The sequence below is a fragment of the Podarcis melisellensis genome (genome assembly GCF_964234715.1).
Source record: "Podarcis melisellensis genome assembly, chromosome: 13".
Classification (NCBI taxonomy): domain Eukaryota; kingdom Metazoa; phylum Chordata; class Lepidosauria; order Squamata; family Lacertidae; genus Podarcis; species Podarcis melisellensis.
In genome coordinates, this window is record NC_138545.1 from 28,820,098 (window position 1) to 28,848,074 (window position 27,977).

Below are 27,977 nucleotides of genomic sequence, written 5' to 3' on the forward strand. Positions count from 1 at the left end.
GCTTTCGGAGAATGGACTGAGGGAGGGTGCGCGTGCCGGCTTGTTTTTTTTTTCAGGTCACGCTGCGATCACGTGATAGGAAGTAGTGTCCTGTCCGAAGTGGCGGTTACTTCCGTCTATTTCTCTCCCTGCCCCCCCCGTCCCTTGTTCCTGTTGCTGAGGGGAGGCTGCGGCCTTTGGGCAGGCAGTGGCCCATCAGGTAAACGTCTAGCGATGGGGGAAGCCCGGCCTTGCAGTGTAGGATGAGGAGCTCGTAGGGAAAGAAGAAAGACAGGCTCGTGAAAATTGGGGCATATATATATGTATATATCCATATAGATATATATTATTGATAGGATGAGAATTAATACTTTGAATTTTGGTGTGTTCAAAACGGTTCACATGCATTAGGTCAGGAATCCTTAACAACAGCCCTGTAAGGTAGGTCAGTATTAATCGTCCTCATGTTGTAGTTGTGGGTCTTTTAAGATGTGTGTATTCATGTGAGGGTGGCTTACTTCTGCTGTGGCCCTGAGGTGAAATTTCTCCTGGGGGCTTCCTGAGTCTCATAGCTGCAACGTTATTAACCTACATGCTGCTGCTGTCATAATAATAAAAATTGTGATAAATAAAAACCACATTGTTGCAGGTTTGGGTCTATTGCAACAAATAATGGCGCCTTGGAAGATTAACCTTGTTTATTGTAGGTGGAGATTTCCCAGGCTACATCCCTCACTTCATCAGGTGATTTAAGTGTTGCGCGTTGTTGACAGCTACAGGTGCATGGCAGTACAAAGGAAATAAATAGTGGGGTCAAATTTGCAGAGATGGGGAACTGAGGCTTGGCATAATGAAATTCATGAAGGATCTAAGATTTGGACTGGGAACTTGCTGATTCATAGTTCTATGTCTTACTTTGAAGCTAGATGTTGCCATGGGAGGGAAAATGGCAAAAACAAAAGAGAGAAGAAGCTAGATGTTGCCTAAAATGAAGGACTGTCACCAAATAGTATTTCTAATTAAAAATAGTTATAATTATAGTGCTCATACTTTAGTCATCCTTGCATCAACCCTGTAAGGTTGCAACTTTTGGAACACTTGCCATTTTAGACTTTTGCTACCTAGAAGATTTATCAGAATTATTGTAGTGTAAGTTCCTTTGGAGCAGAGCAGTTTGCCTAAGGCCTCCTAATGGCTATGATTGTATATGGGACTTTCAGTCACCATGTAGCACTTGTAATGTGTATAAGCACCTACTTTATAGTTCTTCTGAGCAGGGCTGTCTTTATTCACATAAAGACTTCCAGGTCAGACAGTAGAACTATTATGTAGGCTTGAGCCTGACCGCATATGATTTTAGGGTGGAAACAATGAAAAGAAATTGAAAGAATCTTTTAATGCATGTGTTTGGCAATGAAAGGATAAGAGGAAGAGAAATTTTAGTAGACAGGGGAAAGGAGAAGTGCTTATTTTCCTTAAAATGTACAGGAGACAGGAATGTCCCCAGAGATCATCTGATGAGTAACAATCAAAGCATGCAAAAATGGCTTGGCACGTGTCAAGGAATTAGCAGATGTAAAGCAAGTAGCACAAGTGGCATCTGCCATAAGAACTCAGTAAGGTAGATCAATATTGTTACTACTATATTGCAAATGGGAGCTCAGGCTAAGAATACAGTGGTACCTCGGGTTACATACGCTTCAGGTTACAGAGTCCGCTAACCCAGAAATAGTGCTTCAGGTTAAAAACTTTGCTTCAGGTTGAGAACAGAAATCGTGCTCTGGCGGCGCAGCGGGAGGCCGCATTAGCTAAAGTGGTGCTTCAGGTTAAGAACAGTTTCAGGTTAAGTACAGACCTCCGGAACGAATTAAGTACTTAACCCGAGGTCCCACTGTAATAGATTGCCTTGGATCAATTAAGTGAGTTTGTGGCAGAGTTGAGATTCTGCTGAGGAGTGTGAGAGGCTTCTTGGATCATTGCTTAGTGCATGGATAGGCAAACTAAGGCCCAGGGGCCGGATCCGGCCCAATCGCCTTCTAAATCTGGCCCGCGGACGGTCCGGGAATCAGCATGTTTTTACCATGAGTGGAATGTGTCCTTTTGTTTAAAATGCATCTCTGGGTTATTTGTGGGGCATAGGAATCTGTTCTCTTTTTCCCCCTTCAGAATATAGTCTGGCCCCCCACAAGGTCTGAGGGACAATGGACTGGCCCCCTGCTGAAAAGGTTTGCTGAACCCTCGCTTAGTGTCTCAACCAACATGCTACATTATTAAATGTATTTTTTCTCCAAAGAGGTCTCTATCCCTTCATATTATCCTCACAGCCCTATGAGGTAGGTTAGGCTGAGAACTGATGACTGGCCCAAGTTCACCCAGTGAGTTTTATGGCTTAGTGAGGATTTGAACCCTGGTCTCCCAGGTCCCAGTATGACACACTAACTTACGTGATAGCATGCCTGTGTGGGGCGAGTGCTGCTTCCTTGTGTAGGAGAGGTCAGGTTTCAAAGACTTTGCCTTCTTCCTAGCAGAACAAGGTAAATCTAAAAAAGGAGCAGAAGTGTGGGGGCAGGGATGCTATTTCTGACAAAGTCAATCTGTGTTTTTCTTGCCTACCCTAAATTACCTGTTTCCCAGCTTGTTCTCCCTCTCTTAGCATCATTTTTGTCTCATCCATTGGGAGAGAGCAACTGAGTCAGAAAGGTGTAATAATTATAAATATATATTGAAGCTAAATGGATTTGAGATCAATTAGGCAAAGAAGTTTAAGATCTTATTTTTTAAAAAGATCTCCAGCCCATTAGGTTTCCAGCTTTTAGGAGTGGAAGTAGGAAGTGATGAGGTGATGTCAAGAGGTGTTTTGGCCTGGATGTTTAAAGAAGCATAAATCTAGGGGGAAAGGGGTGAGCCCCTTTTTATGGGAGCAAGGATTGTGGCTCATGCTTGGATTGACAAACTTCTACTATTTGTACATGTCCCTTTGGTTGAAAGGTGGGGTGTTGAAAACAGATACCAGGGAAGGGAATTCTACTAGCCGAATCCCACTGATTAAGATTTGGATAATCAGCCTCATTGTGCATTGTGAACCCCATGGGAACAATAAGAGAAGTGTTGATATTAAATTGGTTAAACTGTGTGGAGAGGAAAACTACAGAAGTAGCTAAGTAGGTGAGGAGCTGGTGATGAGATGGAGGAAAGGGGCAAATGATGGACGGAGGTGGGGTCTGAGGAGAGCCTGGGTCAGGATAGTGGCCTCTGAAGATGGGGATTGCAGGAAGTGTCCAGGCTTGCTGTCTCCTTGCAGCTTGAGCAGGTCAGTGTTCTTAATGAAAATCCAGCCTAGTCTGAGAATGCTCTTGTCGTGTTATACCCTGTGTATGTAAATTGGAAATGTTTTCATAGTCTTTTTCCTTCAAAATAAATAAAAAAGTTATTTACCCCAAAAATGCTCCTGTTGCTGGCTGAAGTTGGCCCTCAACCAATTATTGAGAGCATATGAGTCATTTGCTGTACCATCCATGCTGGTTTCTCATTTGCTTCTCGGTTCAGTTTGGATCACTGGTTATTTATCTTTTAAGGCCGAAATCCTGTACCTAACCAGGAAGGGAGTCCCATGGAACTGCTGAGTAAACATACAAAAGATTACGCTGCACAGGCCCTAAATGGCAAAGAACCAAGATGCCGAGACTCCTCTAGGCCAGTGGTTTTCAACCAGTGTGCCCTCTCGCAGCTCTGCCTTGAGAAGACACTGAGGGAACACTCCACATGGGAGGGTGTTCAAAAAAGGGTGAGAGGCTGCCAGCTCTGCAGGCAAGGGGTGACATATCTGAGCTCCTGAGCCCCACAGTGGTGCCGCAGAAAGAATGGAGTTGGTCAAGGGAGCCGTGGACTCAAAAAGGTTGAAAACCTCTGCTCTAGGCTAGCCTTCCCTTGCGGGCTGACCAGAGTAGGAATCCAGCACCTACCTTGAGAAAGGCTGCCAACTGCTTCTTGCCATATTCACATGGCTGTTTTCTAAGGTTACGGGAGAGGCCTTGTTGTACATCTGTGACTAGTATAGCAGGAGTATGTGATAAGACCTTCTTTGTTGCTGAATGCCTTGCCCCAGAAGATTGATTTGGCAACCTTCCTGATGACGCTTCGTTCGAAGCTGAAGACTTTTTGTTGTTGTTCAATAGGCTTTCAATTTCTTAAAAGTTTTAAATATGTGTTCTTGATCATACTTTTTGCCCGCTTCCTAGTTGGCATACTAGTGGGTTTATATTTTCTGCTGGCTTATGTATTTAACCTTTAGTTTCTGCATTGTTGCCTCGTGCGCTTTTTATGGTGTTGAATCACGTATGCTCCGCTCTCTAGCACCTCACTGAGTCGGCAAAGAAGGACAGAAATAGCGAGGGAATGGTTATTTTGTTGGGTGATGCGTTGGTAGCTTTGAAGGAAATGTTCCAGAGTTGCCAAAGGCAACTTGAGACTTTTATGCTGACGTTGTAGGCTGAAGAGGAATCAAATGAACAAATGAAAAAAACCTGATAAAAAAGAACAAACCTTGACTACAGCTGGGAACTAGCAAAGAGAGGACTTGAGTAACAATGGCACTGAGTAACATTAAAAAACAAACAAGCCAGCAGTAGATCTGCTAGCAAATGGCTCTGAGGGGAAGAAATGGAAAAGTACAGGGAGGAAGTAGAAAGCAAGTATACAAAGCCCAGGTAATAATGGTGGGTTCAGGGAAGTTTTCTTAAACAGATCCAATCCACTAAGGCTGGCTTATAGATGCAAACCCTGGGGCATACCACTAAACTGCCAGACTCAGTAGCACAACTGTCCCAAAGCTTGTTTTTCTCAGATTTGCAGGTGATAGCTAGTTGACTGCTGTGTAGTGAGGAATGTAATTGCATAACCTCCTTTTGTGAAAGTTGGACCTTCGGGGCATCTTTGGGCGGGATGTTGAAAAAAGTCACACAAACCCATGCAGGATAATTGTGGCGTGACATCCCACATGACAGTTGCATGCAGCAATATGCCCCATGCATGATGAAGACTGCAATCATAGCCCCACTAACCTGGGAGTAAGCCCCATTTAATTCAATAGGGCTTCCTCTGAGTAGACATTGGTAGAATTGTGCAGTAAACCATCCAAATTTTGCACCACAGTTGTGCTGCATGCCAGTGCAGTTACCATGGCTCATATCTTTTCCTAGAAGAAAGACCTCAAGCCACTCCAAAACCTCCTCTTCCCCCAGTCAAATTTGATATTTGCTAATTCCAGCTCAAGCTGATCTGCTGTTGAGCTAATATGCATATTGGAACATAGTTAACTGGCTTTTGGACTTCTTGAATTTTCCAATTCAGTTGTGTGCTGAAAAACTGTATCAAACTATGTTTTCCCAGAGAACAACCTTAACCAGAAACCTTTAATAGGAATCTGGTTTTAATATGTGATCCGCATCTGCCTATTCATATTCAAGAGGTTTCTTTGCTTATCCTTCAGTTCCATCCTTGGGTCGAACCTTGAACCTGGAACACAGTTTGATTGCCTTCCTGCCTGCCTTCCCTTCAGTTGCAGGATCAGGGACTCATGGCTGCCTTGACAGATAACCTTGGGTTCCACTTAAGCCCTTGTGCTTTCGGGGGCTTTGCTACAGCTGCTGGATTCTCCTTCCTCATCACCATTACCAGCTCTGAATTCTGCACTGTAATTTCGTTCCTTCGTGGTGTAGCTCATGGGTAGGCAAACTAAGGCCTGGGGGCCGGATCCGGCCCAATCACCATCTAAATCTAGCCCATGGACAGTCTGGGAATCAGCGTGTTTTTACATGAGTAGAATGTGTCCTTTTATTTAAAATGCATCTCTGGGTTATTTGTGCCGCCTGCCTGGTATTTTTACAAGAGTAGAATGTGTGCTTTTATTTAAAATGCATCTCTGCATTATTTTGTGGGGCACAGGAATTCGTTCTTCTTTTTTCAAGATATAGTCCAGCCCCCCACAAGGTCTGAGGGACAGTAGACCAGCCCCCTGCTGAAAAAGTTTGCTGACACCTCTATGGGGAAATGTTGGTTGTCTGAATTACACATCCCTCCATGAATGTTGATTGGCCAACTGAGAGAAAATCCTTCCCAAGCAGCTTCTGCAAGCTAATTCATCAGTCATAGTAGTATCTTAAGTGGCTTTAAATGGTTGCCTCTATAGTGTTGGCAGAAGTAGGGGCAGCTGGAAAAAACAACAAAAGGCAGCCATGCTGATATGTAAGCTAGGGAAGCAGAGCCTTCAAGTCCACAGTTGGGCAACGCCTTTATTATGGCCAACTAAAATGTTGAAAAATGGTGTGCCAGCTGCAAGCTTTTGAGTTCTCCGGTATGCAGGATCAGGCAGGATGTTACCCAAAGCAGAGGCTGTGTGGATAAGGACATCAAAAATAGAACAAAATAGACCTGCTGTTGAAGGTGTGAGCCTGCATTTTTATTCAGTTTGAAGGTGAAGGTTGCAGACTGGCTCCGTTATCTGTAGTTGTTAAGCTACATCTAGGATGAAGAAGCAATGAGTGACCCCCGTGTTTGAAACGTAAAGAGTGGCTGTTACCCAGATCTGCTTTGTTTAAACAGGAACACGGGCAGATGCTTCCCACAGGCAGGCAGATAGATTCTAGCCTAGATAATGAGCCAGGCGGTGCTCGGAGCACCGCGTCTATCTTTACAGTTGATGTGCAGCTCCTCTTAGCAAAATGACTTTCATCAATCTTCATTCAGGAAGCTGCGGTGACAGCCCTCAACCCACCCACCCCAACTCCCTTCTTTGGGAGACAAGAGAACAAGCCCAGTCAGAACTATGCTAATAGGAGTAACTAACACCTGCCTAGCAAGTGATCGCAAAGAAGAGATGGAAGGTGGCGCTCCTGCGATTAGGCCTGCTCGGAAAAGAGAGAAAAGGGTGTTGCTATTGTGGCAGTCACATATAAACATGTGTGTGGTCTTCCAGTTGATGCAAGAAAGTTCAAGCCCCAGGTGTCTCCCATGTAGGAGGTTCGGCATTGCTGCTATTTGTGTATACAGTCATACCTTGGATCCCAAACACCTAGAGTCGAAAATTTTGGCTCCTGAACACTGCAAACCCAGAAGTGAGTGTTCTGGTTTGCAGACGTTCTTTGGAACCTGAACGTCCAGCACAGGTTCCGATTGGCTGCAGGAAGCTCAGAAGTCGTGCCTTGTTTTCTGAACGTTTGGAAGTCGAACAGACTTCTGGAACAGATTCTGTTCGACTTCCGAGGTGCCACTTTATACGTGTGTGTGAGTGAATCAGCCTTCAGGATAACTCTCACCTGCCCTCGGATCCTTTGTCAGTGGCATTGCCCTACGAACAAAGTGGAGACTTGAGAGAGGAACGTATTCTGCTTAACAGATATACTTGGTTGGTTTGTTTATGCTGCCAAAGAAAATCCTATAAAGCATAATCTAAAACAGTTGGATTGTCTTCTAAGCGTCAATGTCAAAAGGGACCGAACTGAGTCAAGGGGAATGAAAAACAAAACAGTCCAGCTGAGTTGACAATGATTCAGTCACATGCTGGAGGAACAACACTGCTACTGTTAACGCACTCTCCAGAAGAAAGGGGTGAGTCAAGAACTTCTGGTGTGAAGAGCTGCCCTGCAGGATCAGAAGAATGTCAGTCAAGCCCAGTATTCTCTTTGTAGCGCCGTGCAGTGGTTAGAGTGTGGCCCTGGGAGAGCAGGGTCAATTGCTGGCTCTCAGCCTAACCTACCTCACGGGGTGTGTTGGGAAAAATGGGGGGGGAGGGGCAGACTATGTTCAGCACCTAGAGTTTCCTGGAGGAGAGGAAGGCTGCGCATAAGTATATTTCTCACAGGCCACACAGGTGCCTTTAGGAGTTGACAAAGGGGGTATGAAGGTCTTATCCTCTGGTAGCCTAAAAATACTTTGGAGGGGAAAGTTCTTCTTTTTTTAAGAACTCTCTTTTTTCAGTTTTTCCAACGGGGGGGGGGGAATGATTTTCGAAGAGCCATTAAAAATGGTTCTGTGGAATATTTTCGCTCTTGGAATGGGTGAAATGTTATTTGACATGAGGTTTCTTTTGTTTACTACAAAATTGGTGGTTTCTCTTTTCAGCCTTTTATTTCTCTCCCCCCAAACCTCTCAGATGGTATAAATCAAGCTACACATGCTTAAGTAGCATGCGGTATAACAGTTTTTCAGCTTGCTCTCTCTAGTGCTGGGTATGTTTGCAGTGTTACTTGTACAAAATAAGGCAGTTATATTTCAGGAGACTGCATTCCTATCCTAAGGATGCTTACCTGGGAGGGAGCTCTGCAAAATAGTCTTGAATTTTCTTCCCCCAGCCTGGGTGACCAAAACCCACGGTTCTTTAACCTCTCTTCTTCATGGATGCTGTATACCTGTTCTGGAAAAACCCTCCTTCTTCTGCCATTCAGCCAGAGATACACTTGGGCAGGGGGTGACAACGAGCAATTTTACTGAGCGATCCTATGACAGCTGCTTAAGTGGTGCTCAGACTTCTGCACAGAGCGAGGAGATGGGTAGAGGCACCGATGTGTATTATTCAGGAATCACAGATGGCTGAACTTCTTCTCTCGTTTGAGACGCTTGGGTCTCCTGCAGAAAGTGGAGGTCCCAGTTCTTACTCAGTTATGTGAAGTGACATTTCCCTCCCTTCAGTGGAAGCTAAGTGGCTTAAGAGTCTGATTTGCGCAGGAGTTGACACACGCATGCATATGAAAGGGCGCTTGCATGTGTAAATTGTGTTGGGCTTTTCCCCCCTTGCAGGAAGTTTATAGTTGGAAGGTCTAATCCTTTCTCAGTTGCTGCTGTCATATATTTCTCTGGCAAAAGCTACTGCTTGGGAGATGAAATTGTGCGTGTGCATATTCATTCTTGGGAACTACTTTTCCATCTTTAAAACGTGATATGTGAAATGTTATTTAGATGCTTCACTTTTCATATGTCTGCAAGCCCTACTTTCTTATTTATGGAACCTAGCTCTGGGGGAAACAAAGCGCAAGGATCTTCTGACATATCTAGAAAACCTGCAATCTGGCTGTCATACTTTGATCCGGGTGGAGTGGGTGTGTAGCTGGTGTTCTCCAAAGATGCTGGAAATTAGAGAGAAGCAGATAGGGTATTGGGGGGGGGGTACTTGGCCAGTAGCTGCTGCTGGAGTCTAGTTATTGCAAAATCTTTTTCCAGCTCTGCTGCCTTTTGGGTAGGGAAATTGAATTAGATGACCTTTGGTTCCTTCCAAGTCTCTGAACCGCCATCTGATATAACAGTTGCAGCTATTGTGAGTGAGGGCCCAGTTCCCTCAACTCCCATCTGGGCTTCAAGGAACAAAAACTGGGATGAGGTAGACCAGCGTTTTCATGCTTCCTTTTTATTCAACCCAGAAAAACAGATAGCAAAAAAGGAAAAGAAACATGGTGTGTTTGAGAGGTGTAAATAACTATCACTTTCTTGGCTGTCACTACGTGCACCCAAAGCATTAACCTGCATTTTGGTTTCCTGCTGAGGACCGTGATCTCATTCTCTTTCCCCTTTCCCTCTGCTGCCAGAATACCAAGACGATCTCACTTCCCTGTTCTTTCTCTCCAGCCCCCCTGCAACCCCCACTGCAGATGAGCCATTGACAGAGTCACGGATGACACGTCTGCACGCGAGAGCCAACCCTTTCACCCTCCTGCCTGAGGATGAGCAAGTTGTGGGGCTTGCAGAACGGTGACCTGGAGCAGAGTCTTCCCGCCATTGCATCCTCTCTTTCCCACAGCACGGGCCTCTCCCCGCACCACTTCTTCTCTCCCGAGAGGAGGCGAGCCATTTCTGACGTGCGTCGGACCTTCTGCCTCTTTGTGACCTTCGATCTTCTCTTCGTCTCGCTCCTCTGGATAATTGAACTGAACGTGAGTGGAGGAGCTGGCCTTTGTGAATATGGTTTCCTGCTTCCCCCCGGGGTTTGGCTTAAACAAGGATCCCAGAAGTGGTTGTCCCTGAACATGTTCATATAGCAACGGCAGTGAGTCAGGCTCAGTTTAAAACAAAACAAAAAAACAGGGAGTGCCTCTCTCTGAGAGTCCAGGCAGACAGAAAGCAGTGTAGCAGACTCCTCTGAGCTGGTTCCCCTCACCGCCTCTGCCTTGAGCTGTCAGTGTGCTGCTTTCATCGCAGCCCACAAGTCTGTCCGTTGTCGGGTATTGTTAGATCCCAGGGTGAGTCTGCTCAGGTGGTGATGCTGCTTGGGCCAAGAGCAACTCATGAGGTTGAAGCCCCATTCAAGGTTTCTGCACACGGTGGAATTGTACACAGTGAACAGGAAGTTGCGACGTGCCAGGTAGCCCCTTCCGCATGGCATCCCCATGTACAGAGCAAACCGTTTAAAGGGAGGGAGTCTTCACACATATATAGTCTTTCATGGGATCTGCAGGCTATTAACACACAGGGTTAAAGATCACACGGAAGTCTGTGCATGCTGAAGCGCCCTCCCTCCTTTCAGACCTTTGTGTTGCATGTGTGTTTTTGTGTGAGGGAGGGGAGAGCTGCTGATCTGGCTGTCCTGCCCAGCCACATAACGGCTTGAAGGGCCATCAGAGATCTAACCGTCACCCAGTTGCAAATCACTCTTAGAAATTAGCCATGTGCTGGGTGCCTTTTGCAAGTGGCTCAGGTCCAACTGCAACCATGTGGAGAACTCTAGATTCCAGGTTGGCAGCTGACATCTCCAACTGGCTGGCCTCTCGAGCTTCCTTAAGCAGAAGAGTTTATTCATTGCATTTATTTTGCACCTTTTCCTCTGAGGAGTACATGGCTCACCTCTGTCTTCAGTTAATCCCTGCAATGACTCTGTGAGGTAGGTTAAGAGGCAGTGACTGGCCCAAGGTCACCCAGTGAGCTTCATGACTGAGTGGGGATTTGAACCCTGACCTCCCAGGTCCCAGTCTGACATGCTAACCACTACACCGCACTGGCTTCCTGGAGTACTTATGCTATGGGACAGCTCTATAAGTTCAAGTAGGTTGATAAATTTGAGGAAAGCAAAATGTCACTTAGAGAAGAATCTGAAATATTTTCCTTGAAGCTTGCATTTGTTTTATTTGATGTTCTATAAACTGCTTTGAGAATTTTTCTTTTAAATATAAAGCAGGATAGAAATAAAATGAATAATAATAATGTTTCACTAAAAAGAAAATGTGCCTAGACATTCCGTTGTGGTGACTGTAACTCAGGTTTAAGGTGCCATTTGGCGATATCAGCTTATATATTGATGAGTTTCTAACACTGTGGCAAGTCCTTGTTTTACTGCTCATCTTTAGGTAGAAAAAGAGTGAACTCTTCTTGCTCCCCCTCCTATTACCCGGGGGTTCTTTGTGAGCTCATTTTGGCCTCAGAAGGAGTAAACCAAATCAGAGGCTGAACTGAGTTAGCAAATTGTTAGTCCCAGATTTAAATGATAAACAAGCCTGAGATAAGCAGTGAGTCATTGCTTAGAACTGTTCTAATCGCTGGGCTGAAAGGAAGGATAAATCCAAATGTTGTCCTCGCCCACAAAGAAACCCACACAAATCTGGACCAGTGCACGCTGCAAGCTTGTGGCAGGAAGACCGATGACTCAAGCAAGTGACCTACACGCTACAGAAGCGGGAGCCAATCTGACCTTGCAGGAAAAATTCCTGACCCCACATGTTTTCAGATGGCTCAACTAAGCGTCAGGAAAACCCTACCCATTAATATAAAGCAATGCTATGATTCCCCTGGAAGCAGTGGCTGCTGGCACCAGCATATTAAAAGTCAGGAGTGAGGAACCTCTAGCTTGGATCCCAGTTTGGCCTCTGTAGATGTTTTCTCCAAACCTTGCCCACCTGCCCTACACGTGATGTCATGGGAGCCAGTGGGGAGCCAGTGTGGTGTAGTGGTTAAGAGCGGTAGTCTCGTAATCTGGGGAACCGGGTTCGTGTCTCCGCTCCTCCACATGCAGCTGCTGGGTGACCTTGGGCCAGTCACACTTCTTTGAAGTCTCTCAGCCCCACTCACCTCACAGAGTGTTTGTTGTGGGGGAGGAAGGGAAAGGAGAATGTTAGCCGCTTTGAGACTCCTTAAAGGGAGTGAAAGGCGGGATATCAAATCCAAACTCTTCTTCTTCTTCTTCTTATATGTGATGTTTGGTGTGGGGCAGTAGAGACATGGTTGGATCAACTGCACAACCGAACTCTCTGTGGGAGCTCGAATGCTCAGCTGATCCTCGCAGAGAGCAGGCTTTAAATGATCACAGGTCGGAACACTGCATTAAAAAGTCCCAGGCTGGCATTGTGGTGTGTCTTAATTTATTTGACTTTAATCTTGCCAATCTGCAGGCCACTAAAAGCATCCAGGAGAGTCTGAAGTATGAAATCATCGAGTACAACTTTAAAACGTCCTTTTTTGACATATTTGTAAGTATCCTGACAAAATTGTCGCTTGCAGTAATAGCCAAGGGAAGACCTGGGGGTGGGCATGGCAGGCGGAGTGCAGGGGAATGCCAAAGGAGCCATGAGGTCAGTACACAGGCAGCTTCAGTAGTCTGTGCATTTCACAGAACTCCTTGTCTGTTAGGCCCTACCTGGATAAGAGTCCTGTGAAAGCCTGAAAGTTTGCCTGTTCTTGGTGCCAGTTGAGGTTGATTCATAAAAAGAGATTTTAACTTCTCTGCGTTCTTCACAGTGGCCTTCTCATGATTTGCCTCTTGTGTTCCTTCTTATCAGCTCTTGGCTTTCTTCCGGTTTTCGGTGCTGCTCCTGGGATATGCTGTCCTCAAGCTCCGCCACTGGTGGGTCATTGCGGTAAGAAGTCAACTTTTTATCTTGCTCTCAGAGACGTACATAACATTGAATTGCAGCTGTAGTTTGTTTGTTTGTTTGCTTGCTTGCTTGTTTGTTAATGGGCTTCTCTCTTTTCTCCCCACCCTCCAGATCACTACATTGGTGTCCAGTGCCTTCCTGATTGTGAAAGTTATCCTTTCGGACGTGAGTTGCTGATAGCAAACATGGGTTCTGCTCTAAATCTTTATGGTCCCTTTCCAAAACCTTGGTGCAAAATTGCAAGCCTTTAAAAGCAGACAGCGCAAAATTTCAGTTTTTTTAAAAATGGGAACATTTTAAACTTCAGGGCTGCTTGCTGGTTTGGGGGTACAAATGGATGGTTACAGGTGCTTTGGGTGTAGTTGTTCCACGACAAATACTGGAGATCATCTCATATGAATCATGTCTTCTCCTTTTTTCCCCACCAACAGCTGCTGAACAAAGGGGCTTTTGGCTATCTGCTGCCCATCATTTCCTTTGTCCTTGCCTGGCTGGAAACATGGTTTCTGGATTTTAAAGTCTTGCCCCAAGAGGCTGAGGAAGAGCAATGTGAGTCTGTGTTGAGTGAGGATGGATGAATGGAAGAAATCTCCTACCCGGGTAAAATTGGTTTTGACAGCCCGGCTAGTGTCGTGTCCCATGTGTTGTGAGGGGGGTGAGGGCGGCAGCACTCAGAAAGCAGAGGACCTTAAGGGTTCATGGAAGCAGGTTGCTGTATTTACAGTAGGTATCGCTGGATCTACATTCTGATGCCTCAAGGGCTTTTAATATGTTAGATTAGTCCTATGCGAGGAAAGCATTGAAAAGCAAAATAATGCAAAAGATTATTCTTCCGTTCTGTGTCTTTGGGGTTTTGTTTTTGTTTTGTTTTTGCATGTTGAGAAAAGGGTTTAAAGACGACAAAACTAAGCAAGCACTTTGCCACGATTGGATTAGGGAAACGCTCAGGGTTGCTTGGAGGAAAAAGCTCTCTATTGCATTAGATGCTTAATTGCTTTGGAGATATGATAGGCAATGAGGCCATCATTCTCCATGTAGATAACATGTCTTGTCTCCAGCTGAAAGGTTGAGGGGGGAAGCAGCTTGGCCAGCTCCTAAAGGGTGGTGATAAATCTGCCTATCTGTGCAAAGGTGTCTGAGTGTGTTAAGCGACAATGCGCTGCCTTGTTGTGCAACAAAATGTCCACGTTTAGAATACACTAAGTGCATCAGCATACATTGATTAGGTTTCCTTTTGGCTTTCTTCCTGTGATTCTGAGTTTGCAATGCGTTAAAACGTATAGTGAGTCAATGAGGTGAAGATATTTCCTAGTATTCTTCCGTAACCATGAGGGCTAGAAACTTGTGCAGCCACAATGAGGTTGGAAAGGATGATGAGGGTGATCCTTTCTGTTCCATATGACTCTGGTGGTCTCCCTCAACAACCAAGGGCCCCACGTATTTAAAATGCCAGGCCAACATCCTTCTGCAAGCTCAGTACTTGGTTGAGAATCTGCAAATTGAAGTTGCTGGAAGTGAAATGCTTCAACATGCATGCTCCTCTCACTGAGCTTAGCTCTCCCCCCTTCCCACACCTGCTTGGGCTCAAGCCACCAAGTAAGGAGGCCAGCCCAGTCCTGGTGTTCTCCACTCCGTTCAAGCTTAGGAGGCCAACTTTTGCCTCTTTCTCCAGGGCTTGTGCTTCCCTGGTCTTTCGTTCCGAGCTGCTCATCAAATAACTCAATGAAGTTATTGTTCTCAGTTTATTAAGGGAGGTAGAATTACTGAGAGGCTTGCTGGCTCTTCTCAAGCACAGTTTTGCCCTTTCTCAAACAGCTTTTCCTCCCTCATCTGGGGGGTCACCCGGGTTGAGCCAGGGATATAAATGCAATGCAATATAAATGAGCTGATTCCCCCCTTCTATTTCCAGGGTACCTGGCAGCTCAAGCTGCTGTGGCCCGAGGACCCCGCCTTTATTCAGGGGCGCTTTCAGACGGCCAATTCTACTCCCCTCCAGAATCCGTTGCAGGTAATGACATTTCTTCCAAAAACTTGGGTATGATGTATTTCTGAAAGTCTGTCTCTAACTGAGCACTGGAAAAAATAATAATAGTAATAACTCACTCCTCTCTTTACCAGTCAGTTAATGTGTACGATATGATATCTTTATTGTCATTGTCCCATACAGAACAATGAAATTGGAGTGTAATATGAAAGTTGCAAACACAAAAGATTGCCACTTCTCTTCTGAGTTGCAGTAACCTAAAGCTTGTTTGAGCACAGCCAAGCTCTCTTAACTTCTATCTTACAAGAAGGGGCCAGTCATAACATGTACATCCCATATGCCCCATTTCTGCAGTATCCATGCTTTCGTTCACAAGAGAGAGGGAGAGCACAAAGGGTTATTTCAGAAACTCTCAGCCTATTTCCTGGGAGATAGTAGTGTGTTGCAAGAAATACATGGACCAAAAGGTCCTATGGGCTGTATATTCCTGTCCACACAGGAGGCAGCCCACTGCGTCTGTGCATGATCCAGTGTTCTGGCCTTACTTGTCTTCTGCAGAAGTTGAATTGGGAAGAGGTAATTCTGTTGCATCTGCATTAGGTGACACTGGGATCTGTCACTCAGTCTCAATGCAGAGATGCAGCACTATTGTTCATCCTCTAAGGAAGGCTACCTGTTGCATCTCTGTGTGAATTACTTCTCTGAGCTTCCTTCCTGTCAGGCAGCACACCTAAGACCAGTGACTCAGGCAGAAATCCAGGAAAATTGGCTACCTGGAGGCGGGTAATTCCTACTACTCCAGCCACTGGGTGACTCTTGCTCAGCAGCCAACGAACAGTAAATGCCTGTCATTCCTAAAGATGAACTTGTGTGAACAAACAGCCTTGAAATTGTGCAATGCTGCTTCGTATCCTATGCTTAACACTTCCAGATCTCCCATCATTTAACTTTTAAACGTTTCCTTTCCCCCCTCGTTCTCTAGGATCAGATGACTCGGATGATGAACTTTTGGGAAAGAGGACATTAACTGACCAGGTAAGCCCAGTGGTGTAGCTAGCCGCTCGGGTGCCTGGTGCGTCCTGCAGCCAGCTGCCCATGACAGCAGGGCAAGCCAAGTTAGGGTGTGCTGCGTGGAGCCTCTCCGCAGCCTCCCCCTCAGCTGTAGGGCGGCTGAGGCGGCGGGCAGATTCGAAAAAGCAGCACAGAGCTTGCAGGCAGTCCACCCACTGCTTCCCCCTCAGGAGAGACGTGTGGCTCAGGCACACTGCAGGCCCTGCGGTGTGACGCCCAGTGCCCCATGCCTCACCTAGCCACGCCTCTGGATTAGGCAGATTCATGGAGGAGAGGACTGTCAAAGGCTACTAGCCATAAAGGTTGTGCTCTGCCTGCAAAGTTGGAGGCAGCAATGCTTCTGGTTTCTGGAAGTCACTCAAGGGGAGAGTGTTCCTGCAGTGGCGTAGGAAGGGGCGTGTAGTGGGTGCAGGAGTTATTTTTTCAAAAAAAAAGTGTTGTGAGCCCCTTATCTATCTAGCTACCTATCTATTGATCTGTTTATTTTAAAAACACATATTTTTGTCATTTTGTCACCACCACCCGTCAGTGATGACACCCAGGGCAGTCCGCACCCACCGCACCCCCCCTTCCTACGCCACTGGGTAAGCCTTATGTGAGCTGAGCAGCAATATGTAGCCCCTTTCGCATTTGCTTTCAATCAAGTGGAAAAGCCTCAGTTTCCAAAGATTGCTAGCATGGTCAGAAATACACCTCAGTGTTGTGGGGGCTGCATGGACGGCATCTCGCAAATGCAATTGTTTCCTACAGCTCCTTCATGCCTTATAGGTAGGGTTTAATAGACCTTGACCTTGTTTCCCTTGGCGTAGGAGGGTTGTCCCTAGCCACAAGCCCTTTTTTGAACGCTGTTACTTTCATTTGCATAATGGCTAATCGCATGGGCCAGAAAGCCCCTGTTCTAAATTTTGGCTTGGCTATGAGAAGAGGCTGGGGTAACTCAGCTAATCCACTGTCTCTCAGCCTCCCTTTGCTCCTAATCTATGTTAAGCCCACTGTCCTCTCTGGCAGCCACGTTGATGGATAAAGGAAACCAGTGTAGGCTTAAGACTAGCTCCAGGTGGTTTGTAGCGGTTAAGTGTTGCTTGTATGTACTCGCACCCAGTCACCAGTTTTTTAAAAAGCAATATTCGAATTTCATAAACGACATTATTATTATTTATGCACAATTTTTTTGTGTATGCATTCATTCTTCCAAAATCTTCTTTAAATAAGATTCATTTCTGCACACTGTGTTCCTGTTTTTAATGCATGCACATTTCATAGTAACTATAATATAATTCCCACACTTATGTTCCCAATGTACTTTGGTTTCCGGAATCGACCTGTTCAATGCCTTCAGGCATCAGTAATTTTAGAGAGGCCTGTACCACTCTCTCAACTTGCAGTGCAACTGCAGACACAACAGTAGAGCATCCATTGTGTTATTTTAGGTAACATGGATGCACGCACGCACACAATGAGCATTCTCCTCCTTGTCTTTTGGTAAAGGTTCAGATGACTGCCAGAAAAGCATGAGTTGTTTCTCTTGTTCTTTAACCAACACGTAGCCTTGGAGTCTTGATCATAACAAATTTTTATAGTTAGCTTATCAAATTCATTAACTACCTTCAAACTCTATGAGGAGAGTGTGAAATGCTTCAGAATTCTCAGAATTCCAATCTTTGTTTTGTGGAAGTCATGTTTTATATATATATATATATATATAGAGAGAGAGAGAGAGAGAGAGAGAGAGAGAGAGAAGTCTGTTTCATGATGTGTACATTGCTCTCATCTCCTGTTGGCCACCAGGGGGCAGCATTAATCCAAAGTAGCTGACTCTGAATTTTCACTTTGAGCTTCCCAAATAATTTGCTTTGTACATTGCCATTTGTTTACTTTTATGATTTCTTACCTGCCCTTCACCACAAGGTTCCAGCAATGCAGAAATGCAGTGTTAGAATCAGTTAAAACATTGGGAGTCCATTTACAATTATACTTTTGCCAGACCATTATTGTTTTTTCCCCGAACTTATGGGTCATTGTTGATGTGGTTTGGGTACGTGCCTGCATCCTGGGAGGACCTTATCCTGCCTGGAGGGAGTTGCTGCTCACTCCATGTGAGCAATTGAACGACAGCCAGTGCATCCATATTATAAGCCACGCTTACATACTTACCTAGTTGAATTGCAGCAGCTCTCCCTCTGCTGCCAGGTGGGGATGGGAAGAAGCAGGCAGGCAACACTGAAAGCGAGCTGGGGAGGGGGAATGTTAGGCTGGTGGAAAGGCTTGGTTTCACTCATTTCAATGGGTCTACTCTGAGTACAGTCTCATCTGCACTATGCATTTAAAGCAGTATCCTACCACTTGCCTACCTTCCAAAGAATCCCAGGAACCATAATTTATTAAGGGTGCTAAGAGTGGTTAAAGGTAAAGGGACCCCTGACCGTTAGGTCCAGACGTGGATGACTCTGGGGTTGCTGCGCTCATCTTGCTTTATTGGCCGAGGGAGCCGGCGTACAGCTTCCGGGTCATGTGGACAGCATGACTGAGCAGCTTTCTGGTTAATTAGAGCAGCACACGGAAACACCGTTTACCTTTCCACTGGAGCAGTACCTATTTATCTACTTGCACTTTGATGTGCTTTTGAACTGGTAGGTTGGCAGGAGCTGGGACTGAGCAACGGGAGCTCACCCTGTCGTGGGGATTCGAACCGCCGACCTTCTGATCGGCAAGCCCAAAGCTCAATGGTTTAGACCACAGCGACACCCTATTCCCCTCAAAAGAGCTACAGTTCTCAAAGTGGTTATTCCTCTCTTCTGGGAATTACAGCTCCAAGGGAAATGATGGCTCAGTACCTTTAACAAACTACAGATCCCATGATTCTTTGGGGGAAGCCATGAGTGCTTAATGTGGTATGGTGCTGATTTAACTGTATAGTGCAGACGGGGCCTGAGACTAGCATTGGATGCAACTCAGAGGATGTGGAACTGGTGCTTTATCCCCAAACTGTGGCCTGTTTGTCATAGGAAATGAATTAACTGTTAGTTTTGTCCTAGGAAAGAGAATACGTCCAACAAGGCAAAGCAGCAATGGAGGTGGTCGACCAGATCTTAGCCCAAGAGGAGAACTGGACATTTGAGAGATGCAGTGTAAGTTTATGGTTCCTGAAAGATGACTTATCGCCCTTGCAGGGGGGAGGGCGGAAGCGGTGTCAGTCTTCTGATCAGATTTCTAAAAGAAGTAATCGTCTATTTTAAGCTGGGTAGGGCTGTTCTGCTCTCCCTGAGTGTAACCTTAGCATGTTTACTTTTAAGAATCTTGGGGAGCCTTGCCATGAGATGAGAGAGCCTTGTTCTTCGGTAGCTGCTCTTTTAAATGCCTCCCCCACATGGTGAAATAGCGGTACTGTCTTTATTTTTCACACCACTTAAAAGCTTGTTCTGCAACTAAACAGCATAGAAAATTAGGATGATGACTTTTAATTTTCAAAAAGAAGTGATGCTGCAGTTGTGTGACTCGACACCCCTTCTCCCCTCTTGAGATTTTTTTTTTTTAAAGATGCATATTTTTGCTATTCTGGGGGGGGGGGCATTGCTATTCCTGCTTTTGCTATTCCTACTGTGGTTTCTACTTTGAACTTGTTCATCTTCTGATAGCAGCACTGGAACCTGGCGCTTAGAGGAGAGGGTAGAATATTAGCATGCTGTTAGACAGCCCTGTGTCCTAGCGATGGGGCAAGAGGCCTAATTAAACGCTGGAAGTTCTCACAGTGCTGCAGAAAAGCAGCTCTGCCCTTCCACTGTGGAACTAATGTGCCCCTTCCCCCATGCAGGAATTTGGCGACACAGTTCACTCTCTGGAAATGCCATACTACGGCAAGGTGTTCATCCTGAAGGTAAGTTGCCTTGACTTTTCCTCTGAAGCCAATGACTTTCAGAAGTCAGTCTTCAGTTAAAAAGAGATGGGGGCGTGTGGAGGCTGTCGCACAGGAATTAAAATCTGGAAGGAGTGTTGTTTGTAGGATTGGGGGAGAGGAAGCAGAATGGGTGAGGCAGCCGTCCATTCTGTCTGGATTCCTCTTTGGGGATATTGGGGGGATGAATGTTAAGTTGCTTCTAGCAGCGAAACAAACTTTTGTTTCCGCTTGCTTTGCCAATCTTGAACTGAATTTGTGTTTTCATTTTCTGGGAGCATGGAACGTGTGCTGCCCAGTGGAAATAAGACCATTGCCACGGGGTAACTAATCTTCCCAAAGGATCATCCTTTAGTTTCCACTGGCTTGGGTTAATTTCACCCCTCTTGGAGAACTTGGGTGGCAGCGGTCTTCCTTTTTCAACAAATCAGGGCCGGGAACCTTTTTCAGCCCAAGGTCTGAAGTCCCTTTGCCATTATTTAGTATGGTCTGCTTGCCAGCAACGGATGAGGCCAAAGTCACAGCCATACATCCACATGCTCCCCCATAATTCACACATCAAAGGAGTCTTCATTTAAGTGACCTTTCTTGCATCCTCCATGCAGGCATCCCCATGCCCTGCAAGGCGTAGGAAAAACCACAAGGCAAAAATAAGGCATTTTCATCCATTTTCATATATTCCCTCTATCCATTCTTGCTGCCCCTTTTCCCCATGTTCAAGGCTCTTTAGGACTCTTCAGAGGCTTTTTTGGGGGGGGGTAGGGCTGCTTGTCGCCTCTTCCTAGCTAGGTTCCCTTTGCATCCCTTGGGGGACTTTGTAGGCGAGCCCCGCTCAGAGGGACAGGGCAGAGCTAGTGAAAGAGAGCTGGGCGATTAACAAGCCTCCCTCCCTTGCAGGCAATTCTACAGTGTCCTGCGGAAATAATTTACCAGGAGATGATTCTTCAGCCGGAGAAGATGGTCCTGTGGAATAAAACCTTGTTAGCATGCCAGGTAGGTCTTGGCAAACTCAGCTGCTAATTACTTATCCCTAAATTTTAACTCCTGGCTTTAGCCACTCTCAATCTCTTCTAGTCTCTGATGAGGGGCAACACCAGGAACAAACGAAAACCTTTTGTATGTTCATCTCTCACTGCTGTGAAGTGTTGTCTGTGTTGCCCACTTAGGGAGGAAGTTTTGGGCTACAGTGGATTGTATATTGAGGTCCTTCCTTGATCTTTGTGGGACGTGGCAAGTTTTTCCCTGTCCTACCGTTTCTGCAGACTTCCTTGAGCTCCTCAGAAGCTGCCTGTGATGAAGCTGACACTGAGTGCCTTGTTTCACCTTTCTTAGCGTGAACGGGGAAGCTCTTGCCCCTTGGGAGTTTGACACCATTTGCATGGCTGAGGGATGGGTTGCTACTTCTGCACTGTGTTGTGGGGTTTCTTCCTGAAGTGCCTGCGGGGGAGCAGGCACACAGGGCAAACAATTTCACATTTAGTTGAAACAGAACTGAAGTGTGGCAAAATGATTTAGAAGCGCAAACCATCTAATGGGATAAATCCAACCCTGTTTAAGGCTCTCTGTGGCATTCTGCAAGGTTGTTCGTGGTGCAGCTTTTAGATTTTGTTTTCTTGCAAGCATGAGTCCTTCTGTCTTAGTTGATGTCAAAGTCCTACACGGAGCCCTTCGCTCAACTGAACCAAATGCTATCACAATCCCCCCCCCCCATGTAACTGGGAATTGTTTTTGTGAAGATGCTGAACATTTCCCATTAGGTCTCTGTATTTCCCATAGGCAGCATTCCTGGAGAGAGAGAGAGAGAGAGAGAGAGAGAGAGAGAGAGAGAGAGAGAGAGAGAGAGAGAGAGAGAGACTGTGTTTTCTTAGATAGATTTATGACAGCAGAGGTAGAGGGAAGCATCTCGTTTTTCTTCTTTCTTGACAGATCTTGCAACGGATTGATGACAACACAATTGTATCCTATGATGTGGCAGCTGGTGCTGCTGCTGGCGTTGTGTCACCCAGGTGAGTCCTGGTTTGGCCTCAACCCTTGACAGTCCTTTCTTTTTAAAGGAGGGTGATGACCTCTTGTTTTGTGTTCCCAGGGACTTCATAAATGTGCGTCGGATTGAGAGAAGGAGAGACCGGTACATTTCATCAGGGATGGCAACAGTTCACAGTGCACGCCCCCCTACTTCCAAATATGTCAGGTATAAAGAGTCCTATGGATGGTGCTTTGATCTATTTTATTACCTGTAGGTTTCCTCCAATGCACTGGCTTAAATCGTGCATAAGTCTTTGACTTTTAATTTCTGAAAAATAAAAAGTTTCATGGGCAATCCACCTGGACAAGATGCAATGCAAATTACACTAGCACTTCCCAAAATGAAAATAAGACCTTGGATACTTCTAAGACTGGGTAGCCTAGTATGTAATGTGAAATGAGGCAACATGAAACTATATGGTAGTTTTATGCATAATTTAGGGGGACTCCTCAGATATTTAGAAATAAAAAGGGGGGGGGATTAACAACCTGGTTAACCAAGGACTGAATGTCTTCCAGAACCAACAGAATGCTAAGCTGGGGTGGGGAGAGAGGGAATTAGCCTGGCTGAACCTCTGATTGTTTAGTATCCTGGAGAGGTGGACATTAGGTTCAGAGGCATCTGCACCACAGGGCTAAAATATCCCTGTACTGTATGAGGAAGTTTTATGAGGAAGCAAAGGGGAAAGGGCACCTTTTCCCTTTCTCCTTCTGCAGAACTAAACCTGAGCTCTTCAGTGCTAAATAGCACAATAGGGGAAGGTTTCACGAGGATGGGGAAACAAGAAAGGTGTTTTGCATGTGACTGACAGTCAGTAACCCTTGATCCTTGGGGAAGTCGCAGGTGTTGAGGTGTCCACTCAAACCAGCTTTTCAATGAAATGGTTCTTCAGTGCTTCCTGGGTGTCTAGTCCAACTTTGGCTCCCAGCTGCTGACTTGTGGTGAGCAGAGCTCTTGCCCGAGCATCAAGGCCCCCTTTGTTGTTCTCAGAGCCTCTGCCTCAGGTGACCAGCCAGGGTGTCTTGGCTCACCAACTTCATTTTTCTGACTAATAGCATTAAAAAGTCATTGGCCTTTAGCTCAGCGTCTGCATAGCTGTTGGGGGAAATCTGTGAGAAGGGCAGCGTACATTCCCCACATCGCATGCGCATGATGAAATACAATGCTCCTTGTCTCTTTGTCTTGATCAAGCTGATTGGATTTCTAGCATTTGAAATGCGTGGGAAGTGGTTGAAAATATGAGTTTTCTACTTCAGGTGTCCACACACTGAAACGGAACAGGCATGACACCTGTTGCCCCCTGCTCTTCTATTCCCAAACACCATTCCCTCTAAACTGCTGTTGCCTTTCTGGTTTCCACTTTGCCAGGCAAGACGTTCCAAGGGCACTACACAGCTGGGTTTAGTTTCCCTTGGAGGGGGGTGCACGGATGACTTCGGATTACTTTTGTAAAACTTGCTTTCGGTGGCAGCAAACACACTCCTCCAGCAAGACAGGAGCTTGCTCTTTTAAATGGAAACTGAGGCACTCCCATAGAAATGCAGCACATGCACAGATGCTCATGGCTTCTGACGTTATTAATGGCCTGGCCTGGGCCCAAGGTATCTGTAAGAACCCATTCCTCTATGGCCCATGCCATAAAACCCCTGCTGCATGTATCAGCATCTTCAGAAAAGTGCTCAGGGAGGGGGTTTTCTGTCTCATTTATGGAAGAGGAGGCCTGCCAGGATCTTCTTTGTGCTGGGGACTGAAAAAAGTGTGGCTCTAAAACCGTATCGGGGGGTGGAGCGAATTCAGTTACTCATAAGAGGGGGGAAATTGGTATGTGCTTGATATTTTCATGATTTCAGAGTACACTGCTTTGGGCACAGGATTTTATATATCAAGCCCAATTCTTTCATGGGCAACCTTCCAGGGGCTGCATGATGGGGGATGGGGTGGGGCCACAGGCAAAAGTAGATGGGGCAATGGGTATGCCTCTTGCAGATATTCCACCCATGAAAAAGCCAGGTTTCTGCAAAACTCTTCCGTTCTCCAGCCAGACAAGCGAGAGACATGGTGACAGTTCAAAGACACATTCCAATCAGGAAAGAACACTTCCAGGCCAAGCCAGGGGAGAGGGGGCATGGCTTAGGGAGTCCAGAGGGCCAGGTGGAGAGACACAGAGGGCCACATTCAGCTCCTGGGCATGTGGCTCCACACATCTGTTCTAGGTAATAGCCAGCTATTAAATTGCTTCTGCTGTGACAACTCTCCCCGTTGTTGGCTTTTTCCAGGGCGGAAAATGGTCCAGGTGGTTTTGTTGCTCTGAAATGTCCCACTAACCCGAACCTCTGTACCTTGTTCTGGATACTCAATACAGATCTCAAGGTAAGGCATGTCTTGTCCTTGAGTGTTTTCAGTTGAATGAGCAAGATTGTGACCATTTCTCTCCTGCTCTACCACTGTTGTGTTTTGCTTTTTAAATGGCTCGTTGTCACGTCCAAGGTCTCTAACCTTGGAAATTTCTGGGTCCTGGGTCCTGATTAGACTTTTTTCACGTGAATCAAACGGCAACGTGGCCCAGATGCTGTAGTGCCATTAAAATCTATTCCTGCTCCCCTCTGATGTACGTGGTATGTGGTTGTACTGCTGAGGATCAAGATGTGCCTTGGAGAACGGTCCAAGTGAGCAGCGAGGGCTGCTCTCCCTCCAGAATGCAGAATCAGACCAATTGCATAGCTTTGCTAGCCAATGAGTGCCCTGTTTGGAGATATAACTTGGACCTGATGAGATGAAAGAGAGGTGCTGAACAGAGGAATATGTAGGAAAGAGGGAGATTTTAAGGAAACCCTACGTTGAACCACCCTGAGATCTATGAGTATAGGGGCAATGTACAAATTTAATAAATATAGTAGTAGTGGTAGTAGTAATAGTAGTAATAATACTATCCTGTGGTGTTTATATACCTAACATAACAGTGTTACCTGTAACAAAATGTTGCGGTGTGACTGACAACCCACTGACACAGTTAAGGGTTATCATGCTTGCCAGCTGGGATCAGAAATTGCTCAGTTCTGTGGTTCCTTTCTCTGTGGCATTCTCTTAATCTTATGGTTTAAGGGGAGGAGCCATAGCACCATTGTAGACCGCATGCTTTGCATGTGGAGAAACCCCAAGTTGAGCCACTGGCATCTCCAGGTAGATATAGGGAAAGCGCTCTCTTATGAAAACCAGGAGAGCTACTGCCCAGTCCATGTGAACCACCCTTGAGGTAGGTGGACCAATGCATGGATTCAACATAAGGCAGCTTCCTATATTCCTATGTTCATTTCTACTGCCCCAGCTTAAAGAGAGCAGTGGTTGAGCACATGCTTAGCACTGGATGCCTTGGGTTCATTTAGTGGTATCTCCAAGCAAAGGGGATGTTGGGCAAAGACCTGAGAAATGGTGCCAGTTTGGGCCAGGCAGACCACTGCAGCTTCAGAACCTGTATCAGAGTTGAAGATGCTTCTCTGGCTTCATCCTTCATCTCTTCTTGCAGGGCCGGCTTCCCCGCTACCTCATCAACCAAAGCTTGAGCGCCACCATGACGGAATTTATTTTCCACCTGCGCAAACGTATTATGGAGGTCATGGCGAGGTCTTAGGTTCTTGGAACTCCTTGCTCTGATGTTGCCTTTTGAGCGTGCTCAAACCCAACAAGGTTCAAAGAACTGGAGTATCTTTTTTCCTTCTTCTTCTTCTTCTCTCTCTTCCTGCCAGAGAACAAAGACAAAATCTCACAGCTGACGTTCTGGATCAGGCTGAAGAGCCTTTCCTTGTGTCTTCAGGTTGTCAGCCAGGTAAAGGGCTGAAGGTGATGACCAAATGGCAAGAGGGAGGTCGAGACAAAGCAGGTGGTCCGTGCCCAAGCGAATTGGTGAGAAGCACCAAGGTGGCTTCTTCCAGCCTTTCACCGATGATCAAAGTTAACATTGCTACTAGAACTTGAGACATGTATGGATTCCAATGTGCCAAATTCCTTCATGATCATGCTTCCAGAACCTGCTAAGTGCTTACCTGTATAGCCCCCTTCCTTTCTCCCTGGGTGTAATCATGATTTGTGTGTCCATAAACTTATCCAGTTGCCTTCCATGGCAGAACAGAAGTGCAACACCACATAACCTGCATACACAGTCGCACGGCTGAAGTGCAGCAGGTTAAGCCAGAAAGTGTCCCGGACACCGCTACTGGTCGTCCACCTTTCGGAATAGCTGTGACGGCATCAGGAGGTTTTACTGCCCGAATGATTGGATGAAATTTGCCAATTGTATGCTTGGTAATGGCCAGAGAGAACGAAATCTCCTGCCCCCCTGTCAAGTACCTGGTCTTCAGTGGTGCACCAAAACTGACACCTTGGCTTGAAAGCATTGCTGTTCCCAGTTCCGTGTTGCTTTATTTTCCAGTTTCTCCTCCTGCCCATGAGTAGCAAAGACTATAAAATAAGCTTCCGTAGACTAAACTGACCCAGTGGTTGGTTGGTGGTTCCTGGGTTTGATTGTGGCCTCATCATTCTGGAGTAGGCTTCAAATGTTAGTAATGGAGGCCAAGATCTATAATCGGTTCTATTGACTTGTTGATATATAGAGAGGTCAGAGCCCTTATCTGCCACTCGTGTGTGTGTGTGTGTGTGTGTGTGTGTGTGTGTGTGTGGTGGAGGAGCATCCTTGGAAACTTCCTGCCTGGTGCCTATCAGAGCTAAGCATTGAAAGCAGCCTGTTGTTTCATGAAGCATGAGCTGGGTTTGCCATAGAGGTGAGACTAGTATAGACCTATCACCAGAGCAGATGTTTATATTAACCTTCCTTCCTTCGCTCCCCAAAGTCCTTAAGTTGCCTTCCTCTGCTCTCCTGCATTCACTGTTGATAACCAGTATTCTCCAGGTGAAAAACTACGTAGCTCATGAATCAATCTTCAGCGCCTTGAGTTCTTAAGTTCTGTGTCTCTCTCCCCACACCCCGCCTTGCTTGGGTGTAGAAAGCTGGAGATGTGGTGGACATAACATCTACAGGCCTTTTGGTCTGCCAATGACTGAATTTGCCTTGAGTGGAATCGACATTTCTAATCCCTTCAGAGGATCAGCTTTGGGACACAGGAGGGTGGGGCAGAAGTGAAATGCCTTTGCTTCAACATAATAAGTGCAATAATCCTGGCACAGAGCTAACATGTAACTTACCAGAAGTGTCCAAAGTTCTTGGCCTCCAATGTCAACTGTTGTCCAAAGCCATTTGGGTTAAACCGCACTGACTCCTGTGATTCTCCACTTCAGCGGGACAGCGTTCAGCAGAAGTAGTATGGGGGAATTGCACAGAGATTGCAGCCTTAAGGCAGATTCCTGCACTTTTAAAGGCTCTAGAATCAGAATTAGTCTTGTAGCGAGAGTCACGCATGGCTGCTTGCTCGCTCAGCGCATTTGAAGACCCCAAGGCAGGACTTGAAGTCAAAAGGTTGAAATGAAAGCAAATAAATATATTCTGCACTGGATTTCTTGCGGGGAGTAAACTGCACACCTGGCTTACACAGCCACGGGGCAACTAGCATGTGTGCCAGACCTGTTCTTGCAGGCGTATTTTCAGCAGTTGACCCCCCCCCCCACTTTTGTATACTGATTTCTCCCCTTTGCCTTGCCTCTGTTTGTGTGTTTTGTGCAGTGGGTGGAACTTGTAGGAAGTCCTGTCCCCTCCATCTGATATCTTTGTCGGAATAGGGAGGCTTGTAAGAAGCTTTTCCTATTGCGGGGTGGGGGGAGTTTCCAGACACCACAATAGGCTTCCAGGGATGAAAAAGAGGCTCGGCATCCAGGGAAGTTGTCCGAAGTGACTTGCTTTACAATATTTCTGCATTTTTGGCCAGCATCGGAGATTTGCCCGAGTTCCCGTTTCTAAGAATCGGCTATTAATCTTATTAAAGCGCCTTGGGTTGTTCGTAAGCATTTCAAATGGACTGTGAAAAGGGAGGCTTACAGACTTCGTGAATCTAATGCACAGAAACTGTTTTCTTTTATGTGTGCATGGGGAGTGGACCTGCACACCTCATTTAAAAAGCCACTTGAATAACACGTATGCCTTTTGCATTGATTCTTTGTTACTTGATCTAATAAAATCTAGTGACAACTTTCCCCTGGCTCAATGTGTCTTTCTGCCTAGCATGGGATATC

The 27,977-nt window shown here is 46.0% G+C and overlaps 1 protein-coding gene across 2 annotated transcripts; it reads left to right on the forward strand.

Annotated features, from left to right (window-relative positions):
• On the forward strand, positions 1 to 27,937 carry STARD3 (StAR related lipid transfer domain containing 3). Of its 2 annotated transcripts, none has more exons than XM_081886380.1 (15): positions 1 to 199; positions 9,595 to 9,899; positions 12,345 to 12,422; positions 12,732 to 12,809; positions 12,939 to 12,992; positions 13,259 to 13,376; positions 14,737 to 14,835; positions 15,794 to 15,846; positions 18,918 to 19,010; positions 19,694 to 19,756; positions 20,672 to 20,767; positions 21,701 to 21,780; positions 21,861 to 21,965; positions 24,077 to 24,170; positions 25,324 to 27,937. In XM_081886380.1, the coding sequence occupies exons 2-15, from the start codon at positions 9,690 to 9,692 to the stop codon at positions 25,426 to 25,428; spliced, it is 1,326 nt and encodes a 441-aa protein (XP_081742506.1). In that variant the 5' UTR covers positions 1 to 199; positions 9,595 to 9,689; the 3' UTR covers positions 25,429 to 27,937. The 2 variants fall into 2 exon arrangements, with proteins under 2 accessions (XP_081742506.1, XP_081742507.1); XM_081886381.1 differs by lacking the exon at positions 1 to 199 and adding an exon at positions 7,563 to 7,584.
• Positions 27,938 to 27,977: the final 40 nt, after the last annotated feature.